Source organism: Cervus canadensis, chromosome 10 (assembly GCF_019320065.1).
Source record: "Cervus canadensis isolate Bull #8, Minnesota chromosome 10, ASM1932006v1, whole genome shotgun sequence".
NCBI lineage: Eukaryota > Metazoa > Chordata > Mammalia > Artiodactyla > Cervidae > Cervus > Cervus canadensis.
Genome location: NC_057395.1, coordinates 3,488,535 through 3,508,716, shown reverse-complemented (window position 1 = coordinate 3,508,716; position 20,182 = coordinate 3,488,535). Strand labels below are relative to the sequence as shown.

Here is a 20,182-nt window from a genome sequence, read left to right as displayed (position 1 = left end):
TCCCTCAGCGCCTCCTGATTTTGAAGGAGTAACGACAAGAGCCTTGAGTCCTCAAGGGAAAGGACTAGTGTCTCTGGAGAATCATGATGCCAATGATTAAAAATAAGGACTTTTTTTAAAGGCACCGGGGGAAAGCTACCATTAGAGCAACTAGTTGGGGCTGAAATCTTCACAGTATTCACACAGAGAGGAGACGATACATACAGTTCACTGGTTCCACAATTCTTCCCATTCTTGTTTAGGAAATACAATATAAACAGATATCTATTTTTGCTCATAAAAATACCTCTAGGTAAGACAGTGAACCTGTAGACAAACTATATTCTGGCATTTTTGTCATTAGTCCCCTGATTTTATGTGGTTCTCAGGGGCCTGGCTGACCCCTGGGTCCAGGGCTGGAAACAAGATTCAGGGGTAGCCAATGAGAACCACCCAGAGAATTATGCACCTAAGAGGCAGTAATGCTGGAGCCGCTGGAGGCCACACAGGAGCCAAGCTTGAGAGGTAAGAAGATGGCCAGTGACACTGGCGTACCTTGAGGGTGGGGGGTGGGATGTGAGCCAGAAACAATCCCCTGTATGTTCCTTTAAAGAACATACATACTTGCTCACCATGTTGGCTACACTCATGGTTCAACACCAAGTGAAAGAAAGTTGCTTAGTCATGTTTGAGTCTTTGTGACCCCGTGGACTGTGGCCCACCAGGCTCCTCTGTCCATGGAATTCTCCAGGCAAGAATACTGGGGTGGGTTGCCATTTCCTTCTCCAGGGGATTTTCCCAACCCGGGGATCGAACCCAGGTCTCCTGCATTGCAGGCAGATTCTTTACCATCTGAGCCACCGAGACAGTGCCCCAAATCATGTGAATCTTGATACCAGGGATTTGGTTTTTAGAAACTAAGTACTTTTTGAGGTGAGGATAGGAAATGAGATTCTAAAGTATATACACATGCTTGAGAGCAGCGCCCTATATTTTTATTAATGACTCTACCATTTTTCATTATATAAGAGCTGGTCAACCTCCTGTAGGTAGGTGGCTGTTAGGGACATCTAAGTGGAAACATCTGCTTATCACAAATGTTAGTCTTATCGTAATCTCTGCTATGCAGATTAATTCCATATAGTAGATAATTCAGTCAGGAGAGGCCAAGAAAGTCCATATACAGATATAGCTTTAAAAAAAAAAACCTGACACCATAAATGGTTATTTACATACATAGTTTTTAGTGGGGACTGGGAAGAATTGACCTAATTTGGAATTCAGGACTATTCTCCTAGTATCTCCTGGATTAGATTAGAAACGTAATAGCTTTTTTTTTTTTTTTTAACAGCTGGATTTAACATACCAGCATTTTGTGTTCTTCTCTGTTAATATGAGCTGGAGTCTGGCATTTAAATGATGGCTACAGCTTACCTGTAATTACAATTCCATACCACCACATGCATTCTGTGTTGTTTTATTTTAAGAAAGAGCTAATTTCAAATCTCCATTACAACTAAGCTGATTATGAAGTCTCAGTGAAGGAGGCCTGGTGTCCTGTTTACAAAAGGACGGCTACTGTCCTTCGGCCTTAAAACTTCAGGAAGGGCACCTCAAACGGCTTCGTGTTTGCGTGTTTCAATGCCAGAGCGTAGGAATAGACTCTGGCGTCCACCGTCAGATGTTCTTCAGCTATCAGAGCTAAAGGAGGTGAAGAGCATAAGTCAGATAACCAAGTCGAAAACGGATAGTAATGCCCCTTACCAGTCAGCCAGCGGTCCCTGAGCAGCCGCTGTGAGCCGTGCCTGTGCTGTGTGCCGGTGACAGCGGTGATGGACCAGACACTGCCTGCCTTCAGGGGTCTTACTCTAGCGGAAGGATACAGGATGTAAGAGCAGAACTATGTCTCCAGCATGAGACAAGAACAAGGAACAGTAGGAACAAGAAAAGACAAGAGCACATATGCCGGGTGATGATTTTAATATTGAAACAGTGAAGCCTTTTAAGTTTACAGATCCATCCAGCACCTCGTGGATGGCTCACTACAGGGCCCTGCTGCTCTAAACCACCCAGCGGTGACGACTCACGCATCCTCTCCACGGTCAGGGACACACGTGTTCCACGTGGAGGTGAAGCTGTGCATCCAGAGGGACTGGAGTGAGGTCTCAGAATCAGACCTCAAGGGGCTTTCGTGAGGACTTCTGTTTTACTCAGGTGGCAATCTGCCCCTTGTTTCCCAGCCACTTGCTCAGGAACAAGCTCAAGAGATGGTCTGACCCTCAAAGACAGAGTTCTGTCTTGCTCATCTGTGCCGGCTGGGGGTGGGGTGGGGGTGGGGAACGCTGAAAGCTATCCTCATAGCAAACTGAGCTCCAAAGTCCTTCTGGCCCACTTCCCAAAAGTAACTTGCTGAATAAATAATGATTACTATATTCTGATGCTAGTAAAGCGGCTTTCTTTGCCCCTCCCACTTCTATATCTACAGATTCCTCTCCAACATCCTCAATATTCCGCCCCCACAAGGCTGGAAGGGAAGTTAGCAGGAAACAAGGAAGGAAGGAATTTTTTTACAGGGATATTATTCTGATATAAAAAAAGAAAATAGAACATAACCTTCAAGCATCTGTGTGGCAACATTATCCTGTTTAGTTTTACTCCTGCCTTCTCAGAGGCAGGGGCTGTCTTACTGTTCCCATTTAATGAGAAACGCTAAGGGACTTGTTCTAAGTTGTAACTAATACACAGTCAGCTGGGCCTCAAACCAGTCCGACCTGTGGGCCCCAGAGCTGTGCTCCTGGTGACGGTGGCCATGACTTTGACTCGACATAGAAATGTTTTGCTATTTTCAAATGCTCTGCCACCCGGAAAGGAGACATCATAGGTCACCTCCAGTTTTCTTAACAGTTTCTAGGTATTTACTTTAATGAGGAAGAACAAAGAAACAATTACGTTCCCCATTTGTTGGGGTTAGGGGTGGGAAAAACAGAGAAAGGTGATAATCAAGAGTGCTTACCCTCAAGTCTATTCAGCAGGTCATTCTTTGGTAAGGAAATTACTTCCACAAATTCTAAACAAACAAAGTACAAGTGAAAACTGAGCCAGACGCCAGGTGAGCCCACCCGAGCAACTCACGATGCCTTAGCCACTCCCGCCGCAACACGCGGCGCACAAGGCCAGCCCCTGGGGTGTGACGACGTACCTCCATCTCCTGAAAACACACAGAAGAGGACATTTCAGCAAGGCCCAGCGTGGTCACACACTGCACGGCTTTTGTGCAAGCCATGACAAAAAGACTACAAGAGTTTAACAGAAACCTGGGTCTCTGATTTCACTTATATACATGGTTAAAAAAAAAAAATCCCAACAGTACAATGTTATTCTTCTCTAAATCAAATGTTTTAATAGCCAAGTTTAAAGCATATTCTGTGATATATATATATACACACACACATGTGTATGTATTTTTAAACTGTTAAAATATATATAATATAAAACTTAACAATTTGACCATTTTTGAAGGTACCAATTCAGTGGCACTGAACACATTCACATTGTTGTGCAATCATGAGAACATCTACATCATCCGGAACAGAAAGGTGGTGCCCACTGAACAGAATTCCCCACCCCCCACTCCTCGGTGGCCTTGATCCCACCTTCTGTCTCTCTGAAATAGGTAGGTATCATGATATACAGCTATCTCCTATCAGTGGAATCACACAATACCTGCCCTCCTGTGTCCAGCTTAATCTCACTGAGCACAATCCTTTCAAGCTTCACGTATCTGCCTGCTTCACTGCTTTATGGCTGAATGGTATTCCACTGTAAGAGTGGGCCACGTTTTGTTTACCCTTCTATTAATGGAAACGGGTTGTTTCCACCTTTTGGGTATTGTGAGTGATCCTGAATGTCCACCTGTCTATTGGAGCCCCTGCTTTTGATTCTCCTGGGGATTCACCTATGGGTGGAATTGCTGGATCACAGGCTAATTCCATGTCTGACTCTCTGAGGAACTGCCAAACTCTTCCTCATCATGTTTCATCCACTAGTTTGAAAATTGAGCACTTAAAATTAGCTGCGATGGGCAACTGGAAACATTGAGGAACTAAAAGGGCTGGGAAATGGAAGGCCTCCACTCTGACACGTGATGAGGTGATTCTGCGTCACCACCACCCTCTATGGGGTGGGAGAGCACATGGAACTGACAGGCATTATGGCCTCTGAATCCAAGCCTGCTAAGAAACAGGGGGCAAAGAACTTCCCCAAAGCTTCACTAAACATGGAACGCAATAAGGAATACTTAATATGGTGCTGTGCCATAGCATTCCTGCCATTCTTACAATGTAGACAGAGAAAGAAATCGGAGTGATTCTGAAAATTTTCACTGATCACTATTTAAGGTCCGTAGCTCTTAAGTGGGAATAAACACCATACAGAAAACATGGAAATGCATAATTTAACATTTTATGTAAAGCATAAAAATCAAGGAAGTGCTGTGAGAAAAGTGCTAAATACACAAGATTAAAAAAATAGCCAAGTGTACCGACAAAGCATCTGTGAAAGACCATTATTCTATTAATAAAATCAAACTAGTAGTATGTTAAAAGATAATCGGTGCAGCACAAACACTGTCAACGCAGCCAGTGCACACGTACCTGGCTTTGGCTTAGGCCTTACATTTTCAGCATCATCTCCATTGATAGTTACGGTCACGATGTGTGCGGTACAGTTTGACAAGCCTGGATCCATGCACACAGCTGGGGAGAGAGGCAGCGGGTCACCTTTCCAGATACTAGTGAGATGTCATTCATCACTGAACTGTCTCTGGAGGAAGTGTCAGCTTGTGACTCATTGTTAACATGGAAGTCACATAAGAGAACTAGTTTCTCCTATTCACTTAGTATACACGCTGTCAGGCTGCAAAGCATATGTGTAATCAGTACTGATTTTCCCCAGAGTTCCTGAGGGAAGTTTGGTAAGTCCGAGGGGTTAGATGTAAAATCCTTCAACCGCATCAAGAAAGTCCCCCAGTAACAAGCGTGGCATATGGATGAGATAAATAATAAAGCTTAGAATGTGGAAACCCTGAAAGGGACCCTAATTTCATAGTAATTCTCCAATTTCAAGTCATTTTTGTTCAGCTGTGCTCTCATGGTGGGGAGGGGGGACGGGGGTTCACTTACAGATGACCAGCCTTCATCTAGGCTTTGTTTTCAGTGAATTAGCCAAATAGAAGCCACCTGAATTCCTGACATGGAGAACAGTCAAAGAGTAAACCCTTGAACACCCAGAACAATCGACCATCTGGCTGGTTTTGTGGGAGCAGGGCATACCTGGAGAGCAGTCAGCAACGTCGCCCTTGTAGCCAGTTTCCTCCTCGAGTTCCCGAAGAGCAGCTGCTTCTGGGCTTTCGTTGTCGTCGATGAGACCTGCAAGCCCCAGGCACGTGAGAGTGGGACAGGGAACCCCCTGCTGCTGAGCTACGTGCCAAGAACCAAGAGGTCTGGGAAAAGTGGGTGTGCAGATAAAACTGACTCAGGTTCTGATCCGTTATAGAAAAACTAAAGGCAGAAGAACACTCGGGCAGATTTAGTAGGTTCTGCTTCTCACGTTTGGCCCTAGATGCTTCTGTGAGCACCTCAGCGTCAACGCTACCGTACAGCGCGACCTCCTGCACCGGCGGATTCAGCCAGGTGCGGGCCGGCGGGAGGTCTGGACGAGTCACGTCACCACAGCGCAGGCATGGGGACAGTGGTACCCATCGTGCTCTCCTCCCTCAGAGCCACACGGAGGCCCTGTAGGGAATCACCAGTGTAAACGTCTCCTGGGCAGGAGATGGGAAAGGACGGAAGCAAAGGCCGGGGGTTGGCATGGGGTGGGTGTGGGGGAGGATGCAGGTACCACTAGTTCACTGTGAGGAGGACAGCAGCGTAGCAAGTCCTTTTTTCTGAAAGGAATTTTTAAAATGCTAAGAAAAAGTGAACATGGGTTAGTTAATTACTTTTTTTCTTTTTTAAACTAAAATGGCATATTTGTCCTATTTTTGGCTACACTGGGTCTTCACTGCAGCGCTGAGCTTTCTCTACTTGCAGCAACTGGGGGCGATTCTAGTTGCGGTGTGAGGGCTTCTCATTGCAGTGGCTTCTCTTGTTGCCAGCTCCCGGGCTCTAGAGCGCAGACTTCAGATGAGGTGGTGCATGGGCTTAGCTGCTCCACCACACGTGGGATCTTCCTGGACCGGGGCTTAAAGCCCTGTCCCCTCACTGGCAGGCGGATCCTTAACCAGTGGGCCACCACAGAAAGTCCCTCAATTACTTTTAAAGTTATTTCTTCAGTGAAATGGCAAGGAAATGAGCAAGAAAATAAACCTGTTACTTAATGTGTTGTTATGAGATGGACTGAAAATAGAGAACTTAAACCACTAACAAGAAATGAGACCTCCTCTCTTCACACGGAAGCAACCCAATGAAGTCCTAGAATATGTACTGCATTCAATTCTAGATACCTTCTGTAACGACTGAAAAAATATTCGAGTTGAAATTAAGACAATTTCCTTGGCCTGCTTAGGTATGGGAGTAATCTTTTGACAAATTAAGGAAAAGCAATGATTCAAAACAGGCGAGAAAGAATGTTGCTAAGAAGAGGGCAGGTGGCCTGGAAAAGTGAGCTATGACACCTCCATGGATTTGCGGATCACTGGGGTGTGGCCTGGAGGTACTTCAGTGCAGGAGTGGTTTTGTTTTACTTGAAACCACATGGACAGATGAAAAGCTGTTAAATATTTAAACACCACTGTCCTCAGGCTCTGCCTGGGCTTAGTCCCACTGTCCCCCAGGGGTGATTCTCCCCCCAGTGTTGTTACTCACCCGCAGGGAATTCTAGGCAGTAGCCCCCCATCGGGGGTCGGAACTGCTTCACCAGAATGATGCATTCGTAGTGAAGGGTTCTCTGCAGCACAGGGATGACTGCCACACCTGTCAGCAGGAAATAAAACCAGGGAAACCCCAGTGGGAGGTCAGAAACGCCAGTGATTTTTGTTTATAGCAGTCTAACTGAAAGCCTGCCTTTTAAGAAACACCGCAGCTAAAGTCTTTCTTGTATTTGCCATTAGTAATAGGAACTTAATTTAAGCTATAATACTGGCAGTTAACTTTGGAAGTTATTAAGAAAAACAAGGAAAAAATAATGACACTTCCATGTTGTTTAATTTTCTTTTTTATAAAATAAAACTTTATTTTATAAAAGATTTTTATCGTCACAATTTCTTTAAAATAAAATCACAACCAGAAGTAAACATTTAGCCCAGGGTCCAGGACAAAATTTCAGTCTCCATGAACCTCTGTGGAGACCATTTCTCACCCAGCTGCAGCCAGGTGGCCACGTAAGTTACACAGATCTGTGCTGTTAGATTTCCTTTAAGCAATAAAGAGAGTAAGTTCCATTGTTCATAGTCTATTTTGGCTACACTGAGCCTTACTGTTTTAGGATAAAAGAAAGGCCTTTTCTCCCAAGTTATTTGGCCTTCACACCAAACCCAACCCAAAGGCCACTGGATTCTGGAAAACACAACTGCTTAGGAGGACCACTCAGCTCCTCTCACTTTCCCAGCATGAAAACAGCAGCTGCAGCAGCTACTCTGTCTGCTTCTAGGAAAACCAGAACACAGAACAAAGTGCACAAGTAAAAGGGAAAAACGAGAAAGACCTATTGCCCAACTTCCCCTAGACCAGAGGTGGTTTTCAGGACTGTTTCTGGGATATTTGTAGCCAAAGCATTCATGCCTGGAAGGGAAGGTGGACTGAATGAATAGTCTTTTCCTAATTCATTGCCTCATTTCCTCAAAGCAAGTGGTCACTACTATAAAGCACACAGTAGTGCCAAGTAAGATTTCCAAACTGAAGGCTCTCACGTAGATGCTCTGTCCAGAACACAAGGGGATTTCTAGAAGTCGTAACACGTCTAGACACAGTGTGTGGCTTCAAATTACACTGACTTATGTTTGGCTCTGAGTAGGATTACATTTTCCCTTCAGAAACACTGTTCTGAGCCTATGTAACAGGAACCAGAAGTTACTTATAAAGAAAGCTCGATTTAGTTACATAGTGTTGCAAACAGAACACCAGAGTTAAGGATGAAAGATCGTATGTGAAGACAACCCTGCTCTGAAGTCGAGGTTAGAGTAAGGAACCGTCCTACCCCCAGGCTCCCACAGTCATGTGTGGGGACTTGCTTTTGGGAGAGTTCTAACAGGTCTGCACTCATACCGTCAGCCGACTGGCCTTTCCTGGTTGTCCGCTTCACGGTCTCCCACGTTCTGTTCGGGCAGACAAGAAAAGTCGAAAGCATTAGTGCTGAAGAGGAGACTGTTCGTCGGTTTTGTGTGTGTAACCAGCACCTTACAAGTTCGAAGCATGCACATGTGCTGAGGATAACGGCCAAGAACACCACACAGTAAAGAGCTGTATCGAAAAAAGAGCCAACTGTGCCTTCCCATAGCTTCTAAAATTGCCTAGGAAATCCACTGCTGACTACATCTAACCCTCTGCCTCTGAGTGGAGGGCCTGCTCTTCACTTGAGCTGCCTTTCTGATCAGCTCACAAGTCATTTACTTGAAACACTTCGGTTTGGATCACGGATCTGCGGTGAGTAGCACAGCTGGTGATCAAGCTGTGAAGGCCACGAAGCAGTCCGTGCAAAACCCGCCCCTGTGCAAATTCCAAAGGACACGCTGCGTCACGTGAACCACTGAGACAGTTCTGTACAGGGGAGACTTTAACACCAGTTGAACACTCAATTTAAGAAATTTACTATTTACTGTTTGAGGGATTAATCCTCTTAGGTGAGTGCTCTGCTTTGCATTTGTGAGATACCATCTAAGAGGAAAACGTTCCCCAGAAGAACAAGTGGGGTGAGGGGTTCCTGGCCCCCTCTTACGGCCTTATTCCTGACTAGCTATTTGTCTCAGGGAATCTGGTACTGACAACCCAGTTACTGGCACAATCCTGCTGTTTAAAGGAGGTTAGGGAATTTCTTCCTCACTCTCAACCCTTTGATAGAGAAAAGCAGTGGTTAGAGATGAGGGTAAGGAAGCAAACAATTCTGGATTTAAAAGGAGAAAGACATCTGAGTGGACCCAGGGGGACAAAGGTGTCCACATCGGATGTCGGTTTGAGAGTGAGTATAAGAGCTGCTCCTCAGAGTAACCCTCATACCTTTTATCCAGTTGTCCTTAAGGCCTGGACCTTGCCACGTTTCTATGAAAAAATGTCAGATATTTAATCCAGTTTAAAAAAAAAAACTCTCTGTAAACTAGATCTTTTAGTATTGTACCCAAGTTCTAAAGGGCAAATATGTCAAAATGAACGTGTGACAATCAACAGGACCACCATGACAACTCACAGCTGCCAACATTCCTGTTAGTAGTAAGAAGCCAACCAACAAGCCATTCTGATCAGTGATACAGACTGCAAGTGACAACACCTGTTGGCCCAGTCCTCTCTGCGGCCTCTTAGGGTTAGTCCTAAAGACTGAAGAAGATAGCTGGGAGAAGCACTGAAGGTCCCATCCCAAATACACTAGGAACAAGGGAAGCAGAGAGAGGAGCATCATTATAGTGGTTAAGATGAAGTAAATGAGCAGTATGGAGCCACAAAATAGATATGTATTTGTAAGAAATCCTACAATAAGAACGTCCCTGAGAGCTCCAGTCATCTCCGAGAGACTTGGAGAGGAGAGCTGTCCACCTAATTGAGTCAGAAACTCCGTGTCTCCACTTGGTCACTAGGTGACCCCACAGTCACGACCTCCTGGTGACTGTTTTCTCACCTGTAAAACCAGGGAACTCAGGGTACGTTGTCTTAAAAGTCTCTGGTAGCTTTAGAATTCTGATTCTGGTTGACTCGTTGTTTAGTCGCTAGGTCTGTGACCCTCTGGACTCTAGCCCGCCAGGCTCCTCTGTCCATGGGATTCTCCAGGCAAGAACACTGGAGTCAGCTGCCGTTTCCTTCTCTAGGGGTTCTTCCTGACCCTGGAATCGAACCCACGTCTCCTGCATTGGCAGGCAGATTCTTTACCAGAGCCACCTGGGAAGCCCTCTGGTTGAGTTACTGTTTTCAATGTTTGTTATCGGAAAGCCTGTTTCACTTTCTTCCCCCTAGGCAACCAACTCCAAGAGGTAGGCAGGGCACCAGAGAGTGAGCTCAGCTCTGTCCTGAATGCCGATACAGGGATGCAAAATCAATGTCTCTCCCCAGATCAATTCTGTACCCTCGTCCATGAATGAGTGGGACAAAGAATTCTCTAGCTGCAGTTTTGTTTTGTACATGCAGTGTTTTATAAATGTATAAATCATAGCCTGCTCTAAGTGCTCTGAAGCCTGACAATCAGGTATGAGATGTTAATGTCTCACACGAGACCTTCTGGAGGCCACAGGGAGCCCTGTGTATGGACGGATGGGGAGGAATGTGCTGTCAATAGGCTCACAGTGTGGAGTCTGGACACCCCAGAGCCCACTCCCCGCTGCTGGAGGAGACTCTCCAGAGGTTGAAACCGAATTGTGAATATTTGGAAATAGGTCCCACGTGATTCCGAGGCACATCCCTGATGAAATGAGGATGGGGAGGGTGACAGTCGACACGTACCCTTCACACTGGCCAGTGTCAAGGGCTCTATTTTGTGTCATAAGCTTAACTTGACAGGAAAGAGAACCCGACTGATCCAGGCAGGCTGGGCTCTAAGCTCTGGCTACGTTTTCACAAGTGTAAGCGCACTGGCCCTGTCACCGAGGCTTGGACTTCCTGGCGTCTCTGTGGCCTAGTCCTGCCCAGCCGGCTCACTGCTCTGTGGATGGGGCGAGCTGCCATCAGCTTTCTCACTTTCGGTTGGACTATGGACATCTTAATGTTCCCCACAGCTCTCCAACATTGGACCTTGTTACTATTTTTTGGTGCTTTAGTACATATAGTCAAAAGTTGTTAAAATCACTGGCAAGTCCATGTACTTTAATACTGATGAGAGATGTATTTATTACCTTATGAAGAAACTCTATACTTTTATTTGATCACTTAGAAAACAGTTTTTATATTAATGAATTTATATCATATAACCTGGATACTAAATTTAGCAAAGTTTTCCTACTTTCTCATTCTCCTTTTTCTATTTCACTAAGTAAATGTTTATTTTAACACATTTTTCCTGATAGTTATTAAAAAATCAATATTAAAAAAATGCTGAATAGCAAAGTTGGAAAAAAGACTAGTCACATAGCTGCCATTATTATTTTGCTACAGTTTTCCTTCTAGCCTTTTCTTACACATTATTTGGAAGAGTTTAAAAAGCATTAGAAAAAAAGCATATATCCAATTTCCTATTTTCTTATCAGCTTATGAACTTTTCTCATACTATCAGGTGATCTTCATGATCTGCTTTGGAGATGGTTGTACAGTTTTTTACCAAGTAAATACACTGTAATAATCATTTTTCTCTTTTTAAGATGTTTAGATGCTATTTTTAAGATGTTCAATTTGTCCTTAAAAAAATAATTATGATGGAAATTTTTTCATGCACAGATCTGACTGCAAATAATTTTCTTAGCACAGTATCAAGACACTGCAGGGGCCAGACTCCAGGAACTCCCTCCCCACTCCCACATTTCTTTATGGCAATTGGTATTTGCTTTACAAAACTTTCCCCCCTCAACTTACCTTTCCATGAACAAGTATAAACCTGCACATTTTATCCCAAACCCAACAGTGTTTTCCCTTACATTCTAATTCAGAGATGAAAAAACTGGTTTAAGAGGAGGAAATAACCTGTACTGTTATTATTCTGCTTCTTTATCAGCTGAAATTAGGCTTGGCCCAAAAGTTTTAGGTTCACCATAATCTACTTGAGAATGGTATTAAAACAGCTCAACTAGATTCTTTAAGACAGAGCTTACAGTGAGGAAAAGATCAACGTTTGTGCCAAACACTAAATAGAGACCCCAAGAACCCAAATCCTGAGCATTTTTCAAAAAGAAAAAAACAGTTTACCTTGTTTTACCAGTAGGATCTCTGTAAGTTGTTTTTTCAAGTTTGACCCATTTTCCTTCTGAAATTAACTAAAAGGAAATCAGACAGTAAGTTGGGAAAACTTTCAAACTGAGCTGTTTTTTATTTTTTTATTCTTTCAAATTTTTTGTGGCTCTCAATGATGATCTTTTCCCCCTCAAAATCTGTCCAAGTTTTTAGTTCAAAGTAGTAAAAGCTGTTTTTCTGATGGTGGACCCGCTGTTCTGTGGCATTCTGGAGGTAGGATTGAGAACTCACGAATTCTGGGTTGTGGGGAGGTCTGAGGAGGAAGGGGCTTTCTGGGGTGCTCCTAACCTTCTCTCCTCCAACCTGGTGCCAGCCACACAGGTGTGTTTCAGGGTGTGAACCCCAGTGGCATCTGATTGCCAACGCCTACACAGCAAAGCCAACTCCAGGGACACCATGGCCAACAAGCACATCCCCCGTAGTGACATGGGTTTACCACCCAGCCTGAAGGGCACCCAGCATCATTCCACTTAGATGCCGAGGAGGTTAGGTTGCCAGGACTAGCTCACCTACAGACCACACTGAGTGAGTGCAAAGGTTCCCTGTGTACATAAAGCAGCAAGTGGCCTTTTTCTAAGTATTCTATCTTTTACTTGTTGCCAGCAGCAACCTAATAATTATTCAGCAGATCTGTTCACAGACAACACAGAAGTATTTTTAAATCAAAAAGAATTCCAGAAAGATGTCAAGCTCAGAGCTTCAAAGATGAAGGATTTAAAGTTTGTCCTCTGCAATGGTTCCTGCAGGAAGAGACTTTTTAAAAGGTAAACTGGATAACATGCAAGACATATTCAAAACGTAGGTTTTTCTTGTCCTTAAGCATGCATATTGAGGCCACAAATAGCTAACCAATCTGTGATATTTAGGACAAAATGTCTAAGCCTTAAAATTCACATATGATTTATTCTTCTATCCAGCGAAACTTTCAATGAAAACTGAAATAACAGGTCCTACTGTACAGCACAGGGAACTATATTCAACATCCTGGGATAAACCACATGAAAAATATGTGTGTATACATATATACATTTAACTGAATCACTCTGCCATACAGCAGAAACTAACCCAACCTGATAAATCAACTATACTTCAATAAAAACTAAATTTAAAAAGATAAGTAAAAATTGAGAGTTTTAAAAATCAACAGTCGAAACGCATTTTAAAAACAGCCTCAATTTCACTAATACATATAATGAAGAGACACCACTGCTATCACACAAGAGCAAAGTGGCCCCGAGTCCTCAAAAGGAGCAGGAGATATGTTTAAAAACTACCTTGAAGAATTAAAAACAATCATTTGAAACTGTAAATTTCTTTTAAACTCAGCTTTATGTGGCAGAGGGGAAGGGAAGTAAAAAGACAATGTATACCTCCTCTGAGATAATAGACTGTTCGGTATTTCGAGAAGAACCTGCTGTTTCTTGTTCCATTTTCAAACTAGTTGATCTTTACAGTCCACAGGCAAGAACCTCACGCTGTAAGAGAATGAGATTGGTTTAGGCTACATTAATTTTTCTGAATTACACATTGTCCACAGGTCACTGGACAAAGTATTTACTTAAATGGGGGAAAAACCTGGGTCATCAAAGCTGCGTTCCTCTGCTGAAGGTGGGGGAGAGCTGCCAGCCGCCCCGAGGTAGAGACAGAACAGGAAACGCAAGGCCTCTAAAACAGCCAGGAAAGAACAGAAAGCGGCCCAGTGAGACCAGTCCACAGCCTGCCGTGCCTGAGGGCTTCAGAAAACACTTTCCAAGGAGAAACAGAACAAAGGTTGTACATCATGCCCCATGCCCACCCCTCAACTGCCATCCCTTATCAACTCTTTACAGTGAAACTTTGTATTATACGGGCAGGCTGCTTCTCTTTCCCATTTATCTCTGTGTTAAATGTATATGCCATTTTAATAACTGAAAACTGCACAGTTCAATGGCCCATCCAAAGGTTCCATGTGGATCAAAGTCACAGCTGCACATAAGGAGTTAACTAGAAGCACAGTCTGTCAGCAGAGAGCCCCGTCCAGGTGGCCGTGGGCCACGACTTCCGTTGTCTCTCTCATGCATTCCCTCAATTCCTGTATCCTGAATGTCTGAAAGTCTTTTTTCTACCCCCAAAGTTGATTGATAACTTGGCTGCAGATACAATTAAGGGCTGAAAATCATATTTGGAGACCCTTGCTCAGTGTTTTGCTTCTGAGAAGCAAGCTGGCTGCTGAGAAATCCGGAGTCACTGATCCTGGATCCTCTTCCATGTGACCCCGTGTTCCTCCTCTGGAACCCACAGTTGTTGACGTCCAATGATGCTGATGTGACTTTTAAGGGTTTCTAGTGGGTCCTTTCAACCTGGAAACTTCATTCTGTGCTTCCTTTTATTTTTAAATACTCATTTATTTGACTTTGCTGGGCCTCAGTTGTGGCATGTGGGATCTAGTTCCCTAAGCAGGGATGGAATCGGGGCCGCCTGCACTGGGAGCATGGAGCCTTAACCACTGGACCACCAGGAACTCCCCCATTCTGTGCTTCCTTAACTGAGCACTTCACTGATAATCTCCTCCCCTCTGTTCTCTCTTTCAGGAAATAATACTTAGCTGTCGGACTTCCTGAACTGATCCTCTGTCTCAGTAACAAACTAGTAAGCTACATGGATGTTGAGATATTTAGAGACCATCAGTCAGCATATTAATTCTATGAATACAGCAAAAGAAAACAGGCAGCTGTTCCTTTGAAAGTAACCCAGATGGTAATTATTAGGTGAACTTTTAACTGGCATTGATTTAGATCAGACAAACAGTTTACATCATTATAGACAATTAAAGTGGCAGGCTGCCTTGGACGGAAACGTACCACAAGTTAGTTACTACTTGTCTGCACCTGAGTGCTCCACACCCCAAGGAGAGAACTTTATCCACCGAGATTGTTATCTTCTCGATTTCCATTTCCTTCTATTTATAACATATATATCAGAGAAGGAAAACTCCCCCCCTTTTAGTTCTGACACTTAAGAGGAAGTGACTCTCAGGCAACCAAGCAACTCCCTTCAGTGCACAACAGAGTCTGTCCCGGATGGCACAAAACTTTTGGATTCAGTCAAAACGTTTACCTCCTCTCAAAGTGACTCTGACCCAAGCTTCTTAAAGGCAGAGAACTGTAGTCCTCAGAGATACAAGCACCACCAGAAGGGCAGACAGGAAGAGCCAGACAAACTCTAATTTTCTCTATGAAAAGATTCTTAATCTGGATCCCCAGGGAACAAAATGGTCGGTTAACACATAATTTAGAAGAGCACAGAGGTCCTCCCCTGACCCCCCTGTGAGCATCTTTAGGGGCAAAAGGGCATCTAGTTCCTTCGGATCTACACGGACCTTTAAGGTATTTGCATTATCTGCTGAGGCTCCTTATGTTTCTCTTTATAGCTGCCCTCAGATCTTCAGATTGTTGATGAGCTGAAAAACTAAAAAAGCCCTATTCTCGTCCACTACTCATCTAACCAAGTTAGTTAGATTCAAGCACAAAACAGTCCCAGTAGAAATCAAAAATCAACCCTTGGTTGGCAAATGCTAAGCTAGAAGCAGTTGTTTCAAACAGATTGTATTTTTAAATGTTTAAGCTAGAATGTAAGAGGTCTAGAAAAACAAAACACAAGCTCCTGACATAAATTACAAAAAAAGAAAGAAAAAAGTGTCTAACAGGGCTGGGTAATTGCCTGGAATGCAATCAGCCCCAAGGGGAAACAGCTATCTGTGGCAATCTATCGACTGTGTTAAAAACAAATATGGGATTTAAGAGTGGTTTCAGAAAAATGCTCTATACTGCTCGATTCCCAAAATGTCCATGATTATGAAACCACCTCAAAAATATTACTAAAACAAAATGAGTATTACTCTCAGCACCGTTTCAGTCAGGGACAGAGGCTGAATGGTGCAGCGTGGGGCTGGTCACCACAAACACAGACTGCAGAAACCAGTCAGCGATCTATGCTTGGCTGCACCTCAGGCTCCATCACACAGCCAGAGAGCTTTCCTGAGGGACTCCTGCTATTTCGAGATTTAAAAGTTTAATTCAAATTGTATCCATTTCATTAGCTAGAACTGAAGGTCATCTACATTTTGCCAGTAGGTGGATGTTATACAAAAAACCCCACAAAAACTCCCTTGTACCACGAGTCCACAGGGTCCCAAGGAGTGGGGTATACAGCTGAGCGATGAGGCACACAGTACACCTAATGTTGAGTGTTCTAATTCAGAGTATGTTTTCACCTACTTTGGTTAAAGACGTGAAGGTCTATGATGAGACAGATGTATGATTTTTCCAGGGCACAAAAAACAAGGGAAAATGTCACAGGACTCTTAGACTCCTGCACAGTGGCTGGCAGCAGTGTCAAACTAGCTCTGTGAACATGGGCAGTTCACAAGTTCAAGTGTATTGCAAGCATGAAGTGACCACGATTCCTGCCCCAGGGGACATTACACTGGAGAACACAAACAGCCATAAAGGCAAATGCCTGCCAGAAAGACAATGTGACGCCAGGGTGTTTTAAATGAGGCACAAGTCACATCCACGCGGGAGGCAGGGAAAATAGTAAAGACTTTTTAAAAAGGCGACTGTTAAAAGGCAGTTTGATACTAAGCTATGATTTAGAGACTAAGAAGGCCGGGAAAGCACTCTGAGAGGAAGGATCCACGTGAACCAAAAGCAGAGATACTGACTGGGGGAGGGGTTGACAATTTACAGGAGTTCACCAAGTTCTGTGGCTCTCAACCTTTCCCTCCCCACTCCCTCCCAAGAGAAAGCCAAAAACAATCCCTTGAGTAAGGGATGATGGTAACATTTATAAACACATTTCCAAGGGCTTACACAGATTTGGCTGGATGCCCACCCCTTTCCCCGACATTTGCAGACAAACAAAGCACTCAAAAACCCTAACCGGCAAGTCACAAACTCCCGTTGTTGGGCATGTTCCTCTTGGGGTTGGGAGAGAGATAAATGATCACAACAGCTGGATTACCAAGTTAAACAAGAGTAAGATTCAAGAAGTTAAACTGAGATTCTCAGAAGCCAAACTGTAGAGTATGCACCCAGGCTCCTCATCATTCATTTATTACCATACCTGAGTCCTTGCAGTTTGCTGAGCTTGCAAAATGAAGCAAAACTCAGGGCAAGAAATCACACACTGGTTAATCTCCCTTAGTAAATAGCTGAATATTGTAAATACCATCTAGACTCAATCAGCCAGTTTTATAGATAGAGAAATCAATAAGGCAACTTGAAAGAAATTAAGAGGGAGATCAATTTTTGCAAAAAATTACTTTGTGTTAATAGGTACGTCTAAGATTCCATTCTAAGTTCTTTCAGGATAATTACACAGAAAAACTACTTGATTTATAATGAACAAAGTATCATTAATGTAGTTACATTTAATATTCTTGGTTATAATTATAAAACTTCAAAATTCTTAGCTTTTTAAAGGATCATATATATGTTGTTGTAGGTCACTAAGTCATACCTGACTCTCTGCGACCTCATGGACTGCAGCCAAAGGACAGCTTCCCCATCCTTCACTATCTTCAAGAGTTCGCTCAGATTCATAACCATTGAGTCAGTGATGCTATCTAACCATCTTATCCTCTGCCGCCCTCTTCTTTGGCCCTCAATCTTTCCTAGCATCAGGGTCTCTTCTAATGAGTCAGCTCTTTGCATCAGGTGGCCAAAGTATTGAAACTTCAGCATCAGTCCTTCCAATGAATATTCAGGGTTGATCTCCTTGCCATCCAAGGGACCATCAGTACTTTTATATGTGTATATATATATGGGGGGGTGGCGCTGCATTGCAGGGCAATCAGGGATTCCAACTTGTGCCCCCTGCTGTGGAGTCTTAACCACTGAACCACCAGGGAAGTCCCTGAAGATAAGATTTTGATCAGTACTTTTTTTGTACCATCTATGGTAAAATTTTGGTATCCACCTCAAATGGATTTGCTTTAAGTGAGTTCTTTGCTGACAATAATTATCCTTACATGATGAAAACTTCCTGTAGTTATTTTGATCATAAAGGAAAGCCACTGAAAGTATTCTTCTTTCTTTTGTTTTTCAGTAGGTGTAGGGGTTGGAATGGGCAGGAAAGGAACTAACATTTTATTGAAATTATACTACTTGACGATTTTTGATCATTTATCTGGTGATTTACAATCATTACATTTAGTTCTGGTTAAGCAAGAGTGAACTGACTGTACTTACTCTTGGGAAAGTTAATTGGTTATAGTCATATGGCAGTAAGACCAGTGAAGGACCTCTTGTAATAGCCCAGAGAAGAGAGAACATAGGTTTGGACTACAGTGGAGCAGCAGTGAGCAAATAGATTAATTCCTTGCAGATGAGACTTTCTGCTTTTCTTCAAACAGTTTCTGGGGATGCCAAAGCTAATCCTAAGAAGGAGAGGATCTTAGAGGAAACTGGGAGAAAGGGGCAGTGCAAGTTCGAATTTGGACACAGAATTTGAGATGGTGGTAAGATATTCAAGTGGAGAAAACCATCAGGCAGTTGGAAATACTAACCTACAATACTAGTCATGTTATGGATTCAGAGAAGGAAATGTTTTATCATTATTTCATTTGGAATTAGTCAATAACCCTCCCCACATCACTTTGCCTACTCTGCAACTGAACAACAAAGATGGGTCAGTGAGAAAGTGCAATTTTAAGCAGATATCCAAAATGTGTGCCCTTTGCAAGGGTGCCTGTGGACAAGCCCAAGGTAGGTAACTCTAAGAAGCAAGGAGAAGGTCAAAGTTGCCCAGTCGCGCCGGACTCTTCGTGATCCCATGCACTGTAGCCTGCCAGGCTCCTCTGTCCACAGAATTCTTCAGGTAAGAATACTGGAGTGGGTAGCCATTACCTTCTCCAGGTGATCTTCCCCATCCAAGGATCAAACCCGAGTCTCCTGCATTGGCAGGCAGATTCTTTACCGTCTGAGTCACCAGGGAAGTCCGTAAGAAGTAAGGCTAGGTTTAAAAGGTGTTTCTCAGCACCTCGTCATTTTTCATTCACTTTAGAAATAGAAAGGGAACGTAATTTTAAGTACTCTACATTTTGGTCGCCTTCTGATACTTCCTTGCGTAAGGAAAAGAACACAGACTATAAGATAATAGGGGAGGAAGAGGAGGAAAAAAGAAAGTTATTACAAATTCGACTAGTAGTGTTCCTACGGTCTTATGAATTCAGCACGGTATGGGTACGGATACAATCGGGCTGTGTTTTTGCAAGCTGCTACGTTTAACAGAATGGAATAAATGAACTTGACGCTCAAAAGCGACATCTCACTTCACCTCACCTCACCCCTTCTCTCCTCTGTCCTCCAAATTTTACCTCCTCTTACCACTTCCGAAGTCTGACTCCCGGGATCGCAGAGACGGGGCTCCTTCCCTCTCGTTCATAGCCTTCCCGACGAGGCAAGCGGGGGCCGTGACTCCCTCTGCAGATGCCTCCACCGCGGCACTCACACATCTCACTGTGATGTCTGCAGTTTCCCGGACCCCTAGGAGCCCAGTTCTTCCACCCCAGTCCCTGGTTTGCCTCTGAACCTGCCCCCCTTCCCCCCCTTTCCGCGCCTCGCGGACGCAAACCCGGCCCGCAGCCCGGGACGAGCGCGCGGCTGTCCGCACGCTCCAGGTGTGCTCCCTCCGTCTCCCCGCCAGGAACCCCTGTATGTGATTGGCCCGCGCCCAGTTACCTACTCCCAGGCGTGCGGCGAAGGGATGCGGACTCCTTTAGGAAGGGGGAGGAAAGGAGAAAGCAGGGGTCCGAGGAAACGAGGCTCAGGAGGTGCAGCTCTATTGCAGGAGTCGCAGCCGCACCTCGCGGCCAAATGAGACGGAGGATGCGCGCTCGGCCCCTCGCGGCACCCGTAGCAGCCCTTGCCAGTGACCTCGCCGCAGAAGATTACCTTCCGGGGCAAAGTCCGCCTCTAGGCGATTAGCGCTGCGTTTCGCTATTTACAACCCTCTTCGGAACTCTTCCAGAATTCCTTTCCCGCGGCCAGAACTTTGTGTGTGTACACTAAAAGCACGCCCAAGGTTCTTTTTCTCTGCCGTGTGTGTGTGTGTGTGTACATTAAAAGCACGCCCCAAGTTTCTTTTTC

The 20,182-nt window shown here is 44.2% G+C and overlaps 1 protein-coding gene across 5 annotated transcripts; it reads right to left on the bottom strand.

Moving 5' to 3' along the window:
- Positions 1 to 1,440: 1,440 nt before the first annotated feature.
- On the bottom strand, positions 1,441 to 20,124 carry NUDT5 (nudix hydrolase 5). Of its 5 annotated transcripts, XM_043480669.1 has the most exons (11): positions 19,779 to 19,940; positions 13,629 to 13,718; positions 13,424 to 13,528; positions 12,009 to 12,076; positions 8,241 to 8,290; positions 6,843 to 6,950; positions 5,310 to 5,405; positions 4,632 to 4,733; positions 3,179 to 3,187; positions 2,993 to 3,046; positions 1,441 to 1,680 (listed from the first exon to the last, which is right to left on the bottom strand). In XM_043480669.1, the coding sequence occupies exons 3-11, from the start codon at positions 13,481 to 13,483 to the stop codon at positions 1,571 to 1,573; spliced, it is 657 nt and encodes a 218-aa protein (XP_043336604.1). In that variant the 5' UTR covers positions 13,484 to 13,528; positions 13,629 to 13,718; positions 19,779 to 19,940; the 3' UTR covers positions 1,441 to 1,570. The 5 variants fall into 5 exon arrangements, with proteins under 5 accessions (XP_043336604.1, XP_043336605.1, XP_043336602.1 ...); XM_043480670.1 differs by lacking the exons at positions 13,629 to 13,718; positions 19,779 to 19,940 and adding an exon at positions 19,988 to 20,124; XM_043480667.1 differs by lacking the exon at positions 13,629 to 13,718 and having other exon boundaries at positions 19,775 to 19,940.
- Positions 20,125 to 20,182: the final 58 nt, after the last annotated feature.

What these genes read in the sequence shown, in the direction of transcription:
- NUDT5 (XM_043480670.1), bottom strand. Translation starts at nt 13,483, where the DNA reads ATGGAACAAGAAACAGCAGGTTCTTCTCGAAATACCGAACAGTCTATT. An exon ending in GATCCTACTGGTAAAACAAG is followed by an intron (nt 8,291 to 12,008) that starts GTAAACTGTTTT and finishes CTGCCCGAACAG; the next exon opens with AACGTGGGAGACCGTGAAGC. An exon ending in GAAAGGCCAGTCGGCTGACG is followed by an intron (nt 6,951 to 8,240) that starts GTATGAGTGCAG and finishes TCCTGCTGACAG; the next exon opens with GTGTGGCAGTCATCCCTGTG.